Source organism: Podarcis vaucheri, assembly GCF_965113315.1.
Source record: "Podarcis vaucheri genome assembly, chromosome: Z".
NCBI classification, from domain to species: Eukaryota; Metazoa; Chordata; class Lepidosauria; order Squamata; family Lacertidae; genus Podarcis; species Podarcis vaucheri.
The window spans coordinates 26,675,043-26,690,189 of record NC_138758.1 but is presented as its reverse complement, the minus strand read 5'-3'; the positions used below and the strand labels follow the sequence as shown (position 1 = coordinate 26,690,189).

General features: G+C 41.9%; 1 protein-coding gene across 1 annotated transcript in view; it reads left to right on the top strand.

The window, feature by feature from the left end:
- AMMECR1 (AMMECR nuclear protein 1) overlaps positions 1–15,147 on the top strand; it is a 127,289-nt gene that overhangs the window by 69,923 nt on the left and 42,219 nt on the right. The window contains exon 3 of the mRNA XM_082208660.1: positions 4,056–4,166. Coding sequence (XP_082064786.1) covers positions 4,056–4,166 — 111 coding nt within the window. The remainder of the gene's footprint in view (positions 1–4,055; positions 4,167–15,147) is intronic.

Sequence of the window (15,147 nt, the reverse complement as noted above, 5' to 3'; positions counted from 1 at the left end):
ACTAACAATTCAGTTCCAATAAAGATATTAAAACATTCCAATACCACCATTGATTTTTATATTGTTTGATTAGTGTGACCTCTTGTTTAGATCAGTGGCCCAGTGTATCAAGAATCCACCCAAATAAAAGCCTGACTAAATAGATAGTTATGGTGAAAAACAACCAGTGTTGGCGCCAGATGGATTTCAAAAGGGAGGGTATTCCAAAGCCTAGGCTGTTTCACTTCCAGTCTCTTAATAATACATTATGGTTCTGTGTCATCAAAACTCCATTTTACATATCCAAGATACTTATTGTATAAACCCATTAGCAGCTGTTGTTTCCAGGTCAACTCAGAATGCTAGCAATTAGCTATGAAACCTGAGCCCAATACCATAGGCATCATGTTCTGCCATATGGCGTGTACCTATAAGGGAGTCTGTTAAGATCTCAAGGAAGGGCCCTGCTCCTGATGGCATCTGCCACTGAATAAAATATGAGTGAGAGGAGCACAACCTGTTCGGTTATGGCACCATAATCATGAGACTCCCTTCCAAGGGGGACCAACCAGCAGAGGGTTTTTTTTAAAAAAAAAATCTTTGTTTTTGGCCTGTGCTGGGGCTGAAGGCCACTGAACACAAACTGTAAAGCTTGCCACTATTTTCATTAGTCCTAATCACTGTCATCAGACCTAATCATAAAAGTATTGATCAGCTGTGGACTCAGGATGATGGTTTGTTGTAGCCAGCTTGCATTAACTTCTGATTTTCAAATAAGTTTACTGTCCTACATAGTGGAAACAAATGCATTCTAATATAAAAGTCTCACCAACTTAAATTGGTACAGGTATATGCAAATAGACTCCATATACATGAAATTGTTTGTGGATTGAGCTAACTTTTTGTAAGTCAATTTGAGTCATTTTTTGAGTAAAGTGATGATGATGATGATAACAACAAATGGAGCTTATGTTGAAATTCATGGGGGAAACCCTGGTTAGTTGTCAAAGGCTTTACAGCCAGGTTTTGTTTTTGTTTTTTTTAGAATTCTGAATATTCCTCCCTAAGCCTGGGAAAAGTTAGTGTGATGAATTCTCTTAAGGGTATCCATCACCATAAACTGTGTGCTTCTATTAATACTTGCACTGCTTGTGTGGTCTATGTAAAGGGTTCTATGAGTGTGGCACCCTGTCTGAATTTTGCCTTGCGTTGAGCTCTAAGCAGCAACACTTCAGCAGGTTGGCGCACTCACAATGAATAGCCAGCGTCGCTGTGGATAACATTTGCTCTCCTCCTGTTTCTGAAAAAAGGCTGCCTGCAAACAGTGGCTTTGGCTCAGAAGTGGCAGCTTTTCTTTTGTGCAGACTTGTGTGCTCTCCAGCCTCACTTGCAGAAAGTTCATGGCACTCTTGATATTGAGGACCAAAGATTTTCCAGACACTGCACTGGAATAGAGTGTGACAAGATAGATATTTTTCATAGAAGGCTTAAACCACTACAGTCGTACCTTGGTTGTCAAACAGAATCCATTCTGGAAGTCCGATTGACTTCCAAAAATGTTTGACAACCAAGGCGCGGCTTCCGATTGAGTGCAGGAGCTTCCTGCCCTCAATTGGAAGCTGCGGAAGCCGCATCAGGCATTCGGCTTCCAATGAACGTTTGTAAACCGGAACACTCACTTCTGGGTTTGCGGCGTTCAGGGACCAAAATGTTCGAGTTGCAAGGTGTTTGGAATCCAAAGTATGACTGTATTTTCCCTAAACTTCTGATAGCTGATGAACGCTTCGTTTATTTTCTTTTTCCTGATTCAAACATCTTCGCTCTCATCCTGGAAAACGTTTAGTTTTCCTATGTGAATTAGGAAAGTTTTCAGTTTGAATCAGAAAAAAAATTATAATGGCCTAGAGAGTGATCTAATTTAGCATATTTGCTTTACTTCTGTTTAGAGAACAAAGCTAAAAACTTGGAAACTGCCAAGCTTTGCATTCATTGTTGCTAATGAAATTATGAAATAGAAAATTTTCTGCAGAAAAATTAAATGAGGGTGGGGGGCCCCACTCCCTGTCATTAGTCACTCTCTTGGGCACATTTCGTTCAAGGAATGGTTATTCTGCTGCTTTCCTTCATCAACTGAATAGAATGATTGAGAAGTATCTTCTGAGGTACTGCAGAAATCCTTTCCCATGCAGCTCAGTCTACCTACATGTAATTGCATTTTCCTCCTGTTTACCCTACCTTCAACCTTATCCCCTTCCACTATTATCTCCCTTTTGTCTGTTTCTACATTTTAAGCTGCTTGAGGCAGGGACCTTCCTTCTTCCTTGCTAAAGGGATACATGGATGACACTATATAAAGGACAGAGGTGGATTTAGTTAAACACAACTGGTTCCTCTGCTCTGGATGCCGAGCCTAAGGGGCACTACTGCGTGTCGCAACTATGATGTAGTAAATTGATCAGAAAAGAAGGCAAGAGGCACGGGGGGGGGGGCACACACCAAATATTGGGCTTCCACAAGGCACCACTGAAATTTGGAAGACACAATTCTACCCATAAGTTTGTTTCTCACAGCACTCTAGCATTGCTTTCTTGGCATGGCACTTGGGAATTACCAGCATAAGCAGACTAAAATTACTGATAATTTCCTACTTTCTCAATGTAACTTGCTCTGGCCTGCCTCAGAGTTTCCTAATAGATCTGCATGCACTTCTGCTACCTTTTCTCATCATTGGGAGATGTTCTGTGATTTCCTCCATCCTGTTCTTTCTAAAGCAGGGATGGAAACTCAGACTTCCATGGGTACCAACCAACCTGTTTCCTTATCTGTGGCATAGAGGCCGGTGGATGTTGGGAGTCTGCTGACCTGGTTGATGGTTGGCTTGCTCTGTTTTTTGGGGGGACGGGGTAGGATGTCTTTCCTCCTGCATTGATGTTCTGCTATTCTGTTATTTTAACCATTCTGTGGTTTTATATTTTATGAATTGAGTGCAAACTTAGCAGCCTGGGACAGCCCCTAAGCTATGCAGTTCCCTCCTCACAGAGGCATGGCGTCTTCATTGTATAGCTTTTATCATGTGCTGAAGATGCACCTCTTTATCTTGGCCTTTGACATCAGGGATATATTTTTATTACCCATCCTATTCTTCAGGTTGTAACTGGTTTTAAACTTGCATTTTATATTGTTGTAACCTACCCTTGGACCTTACAGTCAAGGGTGGATAAGAAGGCCAAGAAATAATAATAGTAAGGCTAATGAGATTTCTCTTCAGCGTATTGGGATGGAAATCTACAGCCTTCTTCATGTGAAATGCTCCTGTTTTTTCCACATCAGCTCACAGTTAACCACTTACCTGGTCACTTGTGGAAAGTTAATTGTTTCTAGGTGTGTGTGTCGATGCATAATTCAGAAGTGTGTGAGTCATAAAGAGGGAAAGGGGTAGTCACATTTGTGGATAGGCTTTAAACATTTTTATCCTACCTTGGGGGGGGGGTGGATTGTAGGCAGCTTCCAATCAAATGGAAACATCATAATAGCATTCTTCTTAATGCTATTATTCAGAACAAATGTGGTGAAATTAGTAGTACTTGGAATACAGCAGAAGCAATAAAATCTCAAAATCAGCACTAAAGTCACCTTTGCTATTTATTCAAAGCCTGGGACAGATAGAGCAGATTTAAATTAGCAGGTCTTAAAGTTTCATTTAAAACAGCTTGCTGGGGCTGATAGGAACTGTAGTACAAAACAGCATGAGGGCACCAGGTTGTGGAAGGTTGATCTACAGCCAGAAGTAGTAGTGAAACATGTACAGTGTTGCATAGGAAGTTGGAGAAGTGCTTGAAAAGTATTCTATCCTTCCTATTCATTTCCTTCCACTAACCTGTATTTTTGACACCTCAACTACAACAGCATTCTCAAAAACATGTGCAATGAGCCTTGAGGCATATTTATAGTAATACTGTTAACAGCATTTCACAAGCATAGCTTTTTTCCCCTCAGCTATGAGGTGGGTGACTTGATTTGATCACAGTCAGAACTCCTGTCATGTTCTCCTTTTCCCCTTCCTCTTTCCCAAACAGCCCACTCTTTGTAACGTGGAAGATTGGTCGAGACAAACGATTGCGTGGATGTATAGGTACCTTTTCTGCCATGAACCTGCATTCAGGACTCAGGGAGTACACACTTACTAGGTAAGATTTTGTTTCTTTTCATTTATCTCAGCCACACTCAGCTGATAGGAATTTCTGACCACTTGAAATGCAGTAGGTTTTTTTCTCACACAGTTACTGATTCCATAAGCCTGTTGTCACAAAATCTTGTAACTGGGTTCTGGTGTGTGTGTGTGTTTTTTTTTTTTGGGGGGGGGTGGCCTAAAATTTTCTGTGGCTTTTGTATAACAGACCCTTATCATAGCACCTTTCTCTGATTTTTTTTATATTATTTGAGGAAAGTGTGACACAAAACCTTGTGTGTAAATATAAAGCTTGGATGGACACATTCAACATTCTCAAACAGCAGGTATTCTCACTACTTCTCCAGCAGGTGCTTCCAATCAGCTGCAATTAACTTAATCCTACACATTTCCATGACACCTTATTTTTCAGTGGCATCTTCTTGTTTCTTGAGTGGGAAGCTGCTGGATTGGAGAGGTAAGTAGTAATTAACCCTTCACTTCCGTGGCACCTGATGCCACCTGTGAGTCACACCTAGGCTGATACATACTTTTTTTATTCTTTTTATAGCAGTGGCCAATAATAGAATTAGTATCTGGACTTCAGTCTCTCATAGATTTTTAGGTGATTTTCTGTTTTCTGAAAGATGGGTATACTGGATCAACGTAAGCTAACTTCTCTGTTCTTACTGTGTGCCTTTTCAATCTTCAGGCAGTGGTCCAGGGACTGGAAATGTATTTTGCCATGCAATATGTTTATTTGAGTCAGCTGCCCACACTGGTGTCAATAATTGCACAATTGATTTAAATTTGGGAATTGCAACAAAATTTTCCAGTGTGTGTCGTAAGAAGAGTACTTCTGTTCAGAGCTCCAGCGAACAGGAACCTTTCAGGTCTTGCTGGGACAATGTGTGCATGAGATAGAGACAAGAGATTTGGCATTCCCCATCCAGCCTTTGGGACTCTCTCCAGCCCCACTTCAAGCCCTACTTGAGTTCTTTGTCTGCCTGCAATATGCCATTAAAACTTTTACAAAGCCTCATGGTTGCCTGGATGGAGAGATGAGGGGGGTGGGTGTAGAAACATATGGCTTTTGCATATCTGGATGTGACCTGCCATATAGAGGTAGCAGTCACATCCATTGCTCTGCCTACTTTTGTCTTTGGTTCTGCCCACCACTGGCATGCAGCTTCTGGAAAGTTGCCCATAAGGGAATATGGCCTTTGGGCTGAAAAGGGTTCCTCACCTTTGTGCTAGAAAGATCAGGTTGCAGGTGGACTGAAAACTGTCAAGAGACCCCCGAGATCATTTGCCTGTCAAAGTAGATAATATTGAGCTAGTTGGACCAGCAAACGTCTTCCTGTGCTCTTATAGCACTTAAAGGTTCAGGATTTGGGCAGCCAGTCCCAAATGTTAACATTCCATGTCCATGTGGTTGGGGGTAGAGAGTGGGAGAGGGAAACGGGGCCCTTCCGGAAACATCCCTATACAGTGGATGGAGGGGAAATATTTTTATTTTAATGATGTACATTCCTTCGACACTGAGTGCATACTTAGAATCATCTTAGAGTCCCTCAGCTTCTCTGCCTGGCACAGGTCTCTTAGTGTGTAGACCCAGACCATTGAGCCCAAGCTTCTATAGCCACTGTCTACCATGAACCAGCAGTTGCAGAAATGTGCTATGTTTAAAACAGAAATTTATTCTTTTGCTAATTAAATTGTTTTAAATGTTTATTTTTATATTTTAGTTTATTTTGGAATGTTTAAGGTTTTTTTGTTAACATCATTTCATTAAATGTGTATTCTGTAGTTGACCTCCTTTATTATGTTTTCTTTTGAAATCTTTAAGTTGTAGTTTCCTGTTAATTGTGTCCTTTATAGTTGATTTTCGTTTGTAATGTTTTGTTTTAGATCGTTTTATTTGATGTTTTAATGTAGGTTGTAAACTGCTTTGAGATTTTTTTCTTACAAATCTAAAGTGATATAAAATAAAATCAATAATAATAAGAACAACCGTGATCTGCCTCACTCCAGGATCCTTTCTGTAAACTGTTCACAGCTTGATCAAGCCAGTTCCTTTTTCACTCACCTCCAATTTCTTTCTTTTCCACCTTTCTCAACTAACTACTCTACATTCTGTAATTGTTTTCAGTTTATTTACAACCTGAAGGTTCACAGGTGCTTGAAAGTCCATTTTTCTGTTTGTTTGTTTTATAAATACTTTCATTTACAGGCTCATATACTGCTCTATACCTAGGAAACCTCATGAGCATGTACAAAGTACACCTTTATTTCTGGGTGGCCTTGTTTCACTTCCGGATTGAAAACAAGTTCAGATGGTTGCGCACTGCTGATCAGGGCACTCGTGGTGTTTGAAATTATAAAGGAGAGAATCATCCCCTCTTTGCCTTACTTTTGAAAACTGTTTTTTCCCCTTAAAACTGAATTGTTTCGGTAGCAACGTAAGAGGAAAAATGACTATTACTCATACTTAATCTAAGCACAACTGCAAAGGCTTCTGATTAGGCATGTAGCTATGTGATGTTGAATGTTATCTGCTAAGTCTGTTCTATCCTGTTTCCCCTTCATTATTGTTTTCTTTTAAACCAAGTCACGAACCAAGTATTACTGCAAATTTTTGTGCTATTTTTGTGATGTACAAATGGCATGATACTTGTTCTGTTTCTTTGTATCACTTGTTATTCCTATGGTAATAAAAGGTAAAGGACCCCTGGACGATTAAGTCCAGTCAAAGACGACTATGGGGTTGCGGCGCTCATCTCGCTTTCAGGCCGAGGGAGCCAGCATTTGTCCACAGACAGCTTTCCGGGTCATGTGACCAGCATGACTAAACCGCTTCTGGCGCACAGAACTCCGTGATGGAAGCCAGAGTGCACGGAAACGCCGTTTACCTTCCTGTTGCAGCGGTACCTGTTTATCTACTTGCACTGGTATGCTTTTGAACTGCTAGGTTCAAAAGCATACCAGTGTTTCTATGATCCTTGTTTATACAATCCAATAATAATCATTTTTTTAAGTGAAACTTAGCTTGTAATTTTAAAAGACGTTTCGTAATTGGTTTTATACTTGTAAGCTGCTTAGAAGCCATATTGAGTAGCAAATTGATTGAAAATAAATAAATAAATAAATAAATAGTAGTAGGTAAAATCTGGTAGCTCTACCAGACTGTGGGAAATTATAAAAATTACTCTGTGGGCCAGCATAAATGAGCTACCACTTGTCCAGATATTCCTCTGTCTGGCAATAGATTGTATCATTCCATATGAGTTCTTAAGGTGAAAGACAAAGCTGGGACACACACACACACACCACACACAAATCTGTCCCAGGCACCTAATTGCGTAGCCCCTGGACATTTGATTTAGGTGCCCTGGAGTCTTAAATATTATTATTTTCACAGGGCAGACCATGTGTAGATCTGGTACTGGCTTCTTGGATACTCCCACGCTTATTTTCCCTTTTTACTGTGAATACTCCATATTTTTGCTAATACAGTAAGATTGCAACTTAATGTGGGGGTTGCAGTCTAGGGATTTCACCTCAAGCCAAAATAGTGTTTAGTCCAAACCCTTCGGATTCAGTGGGGGCTGGGATTGCCAAAGTCATTTTCCCCAGAACCCTGCCCCCTTTCTTCCCCTTTTGTTTGTTTATTTTTTTCTTTGGGATCATTTCCCAAAGAAAAGGCTATATAATGTTGTCAGATTGTATGTAGCCACGGTCAGTTCTCTGCAGAAGGCCTGTTCAATCTAATTTCTCTTCAGTCTGATGCAGAACTCATGCCAACAATGTTTCTCATAAAAATAATTGATACCTTGCCATTAGTGCCTTGTAATTTGCAATATTAAATAGCAAGAGCCCCAGAAGAATTCTGTCTTCTTGCTAATCAGTCCACTTGCCTTCCCACTTTGTCAAAAGGAGTCATTATTTGTTGGTCCTTACGATGCCCTTGGGAGACCTTCACCCCACCACAAAATGAGGAGCTGGGTGTACTGGATACAGACTTTTGTGGTGTTGTCCTGTTGCTGGGCCCAATGTTGACTTTTCCTGGGTTCCCTTTTGAAACTTTCAGAATTCCTAGAAGAAAGGGATCAGCTACCCCTTTTGGAGCCAGTTTAATAGGGTCTGAATAGCATCTTTTATGTGTTGTGGAAGCAGTGCCTGGATGCCAGTAACTGAAGAATTTGCTTTATCAATGTGGAAATGGGAGTTGGATCTTATGGTTCCCAGCTCTGGTGACCTTGAGGGGTGGGACAGTTTAAGGGATAATCTTCACTTCCGGCCACAAAAGGATCTGACTTAACAAATGGTAATGTGTTGCATCACTGGCATGAGACAAATCTGTTTTGTGCTTACCCTGACTACTCATAAATTTATTGCTGGCAATCCAACTCTCTTGCATACTCTGAAGGAGAGGAACCTGAGGGCTGTCGATTTGATTTTTCATTGAGTATTTTTGCTTTCTTGTGATTTGTCTGGATGGTTTCACAAACCTTTGCTATTCAAATTCTTTTTATGCTTTATAAACTCAGCAGCCATCCTTTGGGAGAGCCCTTTTTTGAGGAACTGTTACAGCCCAGTTTGCACTTTCTTTGGGGGGGGGGCGGCTATCGCCTTTGTACTGTCCCCAGTTGACAGCAGATGTTCAAGGATGCACTACAGCAGCCTGGCTTTCGGAGACCGTATCTTTATAGCCCAAGGGCCAAACTACACATGACAAGAACATCCATGTTTGTTCACATCTGTTCAATTCATGTACAAAGTGCGGGAAAGTCTAATTCTTGCATGCAAGTGCCATTTGAGTCAGGGGAGCCAAACCCTCTGCCTTTTCTGCCTTACTGACCTGCAAACCTTACTGAGTTACAATAATTTCTTAACTTCTCACCAGCTTATCTCCTCTGATATGAGAAGTGATGGCTGGGCTTGTATGCTTTAAGTTAGGGTTACCAGATGTCCCCGTTTCCTGGGGACAGTCCCTGGATTTGAGAATAAGTCCCTGGGCAAATTCCATCCCCGGAATGTCCCTGGATTTCATCTAATGTCCCCGGGAAATACAGCAGCGGCAGTCTCAGCAGACCGGAGCAGTTGGCTCTGGTTGGCTTCAGGAGCTGCATAGAAGTCTCCATATGATGGTGGTGCAGAGGCTCTTAAGATGTAACTTCAAGGCTGCCTCCACCTTCCCTGACCCCAGCAACTAAGCTGTGAAGGGAGGCTTCATGCTGCCTATCGGAGCAGCCTCCCAACTCCTACTTTCGTGCAAGCAGAAGCAGGGCAGAGATCTCTCAGCTGTTAAGGGAGGTGTCACACTGCCTATCAGAGCTTGCGTGCAAGCAGGAGGAGGCAGGGATCTCTCAGTTAGGCAACGGGAAGCCTCCCTTCCCACCTGAGGGATCCCCACCCCCTCCTCTTGCACGCAAGTAGGAATAGGTTTGGGGCTGCTCCAATGGTAAGGGAGGCATCGTGCTGCCCAAGTCTCGCCGCCGCCACGCTTGGCCCTCTTTTTCTGCCTTCCATGCCTGACGCACCACGCACCGCTTCCCCACCACCACCACTGAAGAACTAACAACTCAGGGGCTCCCAAGGCTTATGGGAAAAGGAGATAGAAGCCTCGGATGAAGGGGAAATGTGGTGGTTGAGATCAAGGCAGCGGCTGCCCCTCTGCCACCGCCATTGCTGCAGCATCAACATCCCGAACGTGTAGTATTTGATTGATTGATTGATTGATTAAAGTGTCCCCAGATTCATTGAAAAAAATCTGGTAACCTTACTTTAAGTGAGGCTGGAAGAGAGAGAGGCCACCTAGTAGTGAGCTCACAGTAGAGATGAGAATCAAATTGAGACATGCTTTATTGTAGCCCGAGCTGTGGGGCACTTCACTACAGCAGGTTCAGTCACTGAAATAAGTTTAGATTGGCTGGTGGGTCACAGGACTGCATCCCCGTCTTGACAGGTGGTAGGCATGTAGTGGAGTGTGCTTCATATCATTGCTGTGGGTTTTGTAACATACTTTGCATTTCCTGAATTTCAGCTTTTTGAATCAAATGCAGGGAGTTCACCTGCTGGTATGCTCAAAGACTGTGGCTTCATATATTTCCACATGATTGTCACAGTAGCTTCTTGCATTACATTATTGTGCAGTAGTTAGAAAACAGCCTGGGGCAATCTTTTCCAACAAGGTGTCCTCCTGATGTTCTGGGCTGCAGCTTCCTTCAACCCAGCTAGTATGGCCATCCTGGCTAGGTCTGATGAGAGTTGTGGTCCAAAACATCTGGAGGGCACCAGGTTGGCAAAGGCTGGCCAAATGAAAAGGTGATCAGGAAAAAAAGAATTGAGAAAGAATTCTATGCCTGGTAATGTCACTCTTTGTATGTAAGGAATAAATAGTGGAATTGGTATTTTCAGAACTAACTTTTTATGCTAATATTTTTTATTAAAGGGAGAGGTGAGTCAGGTGCACCAGTGTAACATGTTTTCCCCTCATTCATGAAGTCAAAAGTTGCAATGTGATGAAAAATCAGCTTTCTTAACATTACTGGCACTGATCCTGCGCCCCTCCCCGTCCTTTCTGAATAGCATGGAATAGAGTTCTTGTTAACTGGCTGCATCACACAGATTATGTAGAAAGGATGAGACTACCCACAGTGAAGAAGATTTCTGGCTATATGTTTCATGGATTTTTCTTTTGGCACAGTCTTTACTGTTCTTCATGACTATAAATGTGATGATATGGTAGTAGGAGAGAGAAATGTTGTTGTTTTTTTAAATATGCTGAAGCATTTGTTGTGTTTTGCACCCAAATAGTGTACAACAGACCAAATGTATGATTTTAAGTAAACCAGCAGAATGTGTGATTTATAGCAAACTAGATTATGAAAAAAATTGCCTTGTGTTTTCCAGCTTCTTCAAGAATTTACTGACCTTGGAAGCAGTTTACTACATCATTTCAGAACAGGTTGACAAACTATTTTTCATGTATTGTTGAGCAGTCGTTCTTAAGGTTCTCCCCTTGAATTTTTTTATGGTCTTACTATCTTTATTTCCTTTAACCCCATTTGGCATGGGTGAGTGGAGAAATTCTCAAAAATTTCCATTATCCTCTAGAATGCTAGTCCACCACTGGGTTCCTTGGGCATTTCTAGTTTTGAGACCTATTTCCCAGGGATCCCTGTGCATGGAATGCTCTTGGCCCAGAGTCCTGCTGTCTAATTAAGACTTTGCAGCAGGATCTTTCTGGTGCAACATAGTAAGCCTAAACAAGGAAAGACAGAGCAGCATCAGTGAGGTAGGGACTGAGCCAGGCAAGCCCATTCTGAACTGGGCCTGACATTTAAGCAGAGATGGGGGTTTTCTGGGTCTGATTCAGAATTTACTTGAAGGCACCACAAAACATAAATTCATAGTCCAAACCACTTTCTGAGCATTCCTAAATTTAACATTGTTACCACCTCATGTCATGAAGGAAGCATGATTTTGAGCAGATGTTAATTGACCAAGAAGTTTTGCTAGCCTTAGTGTTGATGGTAATTTGTATGTTAACTGATAGGCGTAGGGTTAGAGTTTTAAGGTAGCAGAGTCCATGATTCTTGGCTAGCAGGATTCTTCTTGACTACTATATAGCTCCATTCCACTTCTATGAAAGGGGAATGAAGAAGAAACGAAATTTGTACCCCAGAACACAGATAATGTGCATGCATGTATACTGTTTTAAGTAGTGATGTAAGCACTTGGAGATAATTGCACTTTCATTTATTACACTGTTTTTGGTACTTTAAAGAAGCCAAATACAAAATTTTCCTGAGAGTTAGTGCCCATGTATCCAGATCTGTTCCCATAATTTAGGACAGCTAAATGTAGTTTTAATGTAATAGAAGAATCCATATTTCTTTGAGGGTTTCCCATAAAGCAGAGCAAAGAAATAAACCCTGAAATACAAGAAAGCACAAAGAAATGTGATATCCTCATTGACTGCACAATTATTTAATTCACAATACATAATCTAGTATTTTTCCCCACGTTATCTAGTGTTCATTCATTTTTGGTGCCTTTGGTCATACTGACTCTTATGTTGCAAGAGGTCGTCTAGCTTTCCCAGATGATGATGATGATGATTTCGGTAGCACTTTCAGTGTCCATGTCACTTTACAGAGTACAGAAGGGCATGTCCCCCTGCCCTTAGAGCTTTCAGTCTAAAATTTGAAATGTAGGGAAGGGTTGAAGGGAGGAAGTTATGTGATACAACTGGGTGTTATTGGGGAATAAAGACAGGAGCCAGCATAACTGGTAATTGTTTTAATAATTCCAGTCTAGACATGCACTCTTCACTGCAGGATTCCTTTTCAAAGCTCTTTACAGCTTGCATTTTCACAATGAAGGCAGCCTGTTTCACCTACAGATACTATTTTAGCATTTTGCATTGGGCCTATTCAGAGACTACACAGTGACATGACCAGTAAGCCTGGTGGCCTGAGTGAGAAGAGATGTCTTGTCAGGACTCCAGAAAGGTGAAAACATTGGGGCACTTGAAGAAGAAGGCAACCAAGGGTTGCAAATTGGAAACAGCCTCCCTTCTCCCCCGCTGAGTGCAAGGGGCATTTGCTGCCTCAAGATAATAGTGATGGGCACTAGCTTGCATGGGTGTAAAATGGAATTAAGATAAATTCATTGAGAAACAGCTCAGTCAAAGGCATTTTAGTTGTGATGAAGCCTCCGCTTAAGAGTCAGCATGCCACTAAGTACCATTTGTTGGGGAGCAACAGCAGGGGATGTTTATTGTCATCATGCCCTGCTTGCAGCCTTCCTAAAAGCTCTGAGAAACAGGATGCTAGACTAGATGGACCCCTTACTTTGATCGAGCGGGGCTCTTTCTGTTTTCTTCATTCTTTTCCCTGTCCCTTAAGTGGGTGTAATGCTAAACCAGGATTGATGCTAAGCAGGTTTGAACCATATAACAGCAGTTTAAGGCAAACAAAAAGTGAAAGGGAGAAAATTCATGATGCTCATTTGCAAACTTATAGCTAGTAGGTAGCCTGGGTTAAATCTGCACTGTTCCCAAAGGTGATTAGTCAGTAGTTAAGACTGAGGCACCGTTAGTATGTGGTTCCCTCGACTGGGTGGATGGGAGTTTGCCTGCTCTTGATGGGGTTACGCTCCCTGTGAAGCAGGAGGCACACAGCTTGGAGGTTCTTCTGGATCCTTTGCTGTCACTTCAGGCTCAGGTAGTCTCAGTGGTGAAGAGTACCTCCCGTCAGCTTTGGCTAGTGGCCCAACTGTGCCCCTAAGTGGACAGGGATAGCCTAACTACTGTTGTCTATGCTCTGGTAACCTCTAGGTGAGATTACTGCAATGTGTGGTAGGTGGGGCTGCCTCTAAAAAACAGTTTGGAAACTTCAGTTGGTGCAGAATTTGGTGGCCAGGTTACTCTCTGGCACAAGATGTTTTGAGCATATTACACCAATCCTGGCCCAACTACACTGGCTGCCAATTAATTTCCGGGCTCAATTCAAAGTGCTGGTTTTGACCTATAAAGCCTTAAACAGCTCAGGAATTCAATATCTCAAGGACCACCTCTCCCCATATGAACCCACCTGGAGGCTGTGGCTGTATTTAAGGCCCTTCTCTGTGTGCCTCTTCCACAAGAGGTCCAGAGGGCAGCAACATGAGAACAGGCCTTTTCTGTGGTGGCTCACCACTTGTGCAATGCTGTCTCCAGGGGGGCTCATGTGACTCCTTCATTACATATCTTTAGGCACCAGGTGAAAACATGTCTTATGAACCAGGCCTTGGGCTGATTAACATTTTATGGCCTTTTAAATGTGTTTATGGGAGGGGGGGCTATTAGTGGAGGTTTTTTGGTTTTATTATTTTGTGTTCTCATTTTGTATTTTTATGTTGTGAACTGCCCTGTGATCTTCAGATGAAAGGCAGTATACAAATTTAATAAGTAATAATAATAATAATGAATAATAATGGGTTGGGGCTCTTTCTCAAACAGAAATCCTTGAAAATTTTAACATAATTGCCCTTGAACTGCCAACAGGTGCTTTTTTCCCTTCTTCTTTTTGCATTAACACCATTATGCAACAGCTGCAAGTCCAAGCATCAAATCCATGCAGTATGCACATTTGAAACTTAACATTATGTATAGCAATAGACTCCTTGCATTTGGAGTGTGCCTACCAAAAATGATTTGAAGGCTTTTGGGCAAAGTATTCATAGCAGTCATTGCCAGGCAACAGTCTTGTCAGATGATGGCAGGCACTGGGCACTTCCTCATTGTATTAAATACATTCTTCATGCTTTTGCTACTAACCATCTCCAGTCAGTAGAAAGATAAATTTGACTCACTACCCAGGGAGGCATGCCCATCCTTCTTTATTGTGACTTGTTCTATGGGAGAATATGAATAGAATAATTTATTTGGGAAGAATGTAGTTAACAGGAAGATTCCTTAAAAGCTGATCCCCTGTAGTTCAAGGGAGCTGGGTTTCCTTTCCCTTTCCTGCCTCCATGTACAATCTTGATGCCTTTTGCATTCTCCACTGTATAAAAAAACTAAAATTTCCCAGGCTCATGGAAATGTATTAAGCTTTGCCTTTCAACTCTGTTTCAGTTTTTGAATTGCAGTTTCCTTTCCTCACATGCACACCCTTCCAGGGTCGGTTGCCCCAAACACGCCTTTTCCTTTTAATGAAATGAAAATTTGCATATTTTTGCATTAATATGTTTGAAATATCTGTGCACAAGTTCATGGGCAACTTTCATGACTTAAACTAGGGGTTCCCAAACTGTGGTCCACAGACCAGCAGTGGTCAGTGAGCATCAAGCTGTGGTTGCACAGTGTGACTCTGAAGAACAGCAGGACCAGGAGCTGCTCAATTGTTCTCATCACTTGAGAACCCCACTGGCTTCCTTCTCTCCCTTGTGGAGGGTGAAGAGGACACGGGTGTTGCTCTCTCTTCACTGGGGATGAAGGGAAAGAAGGA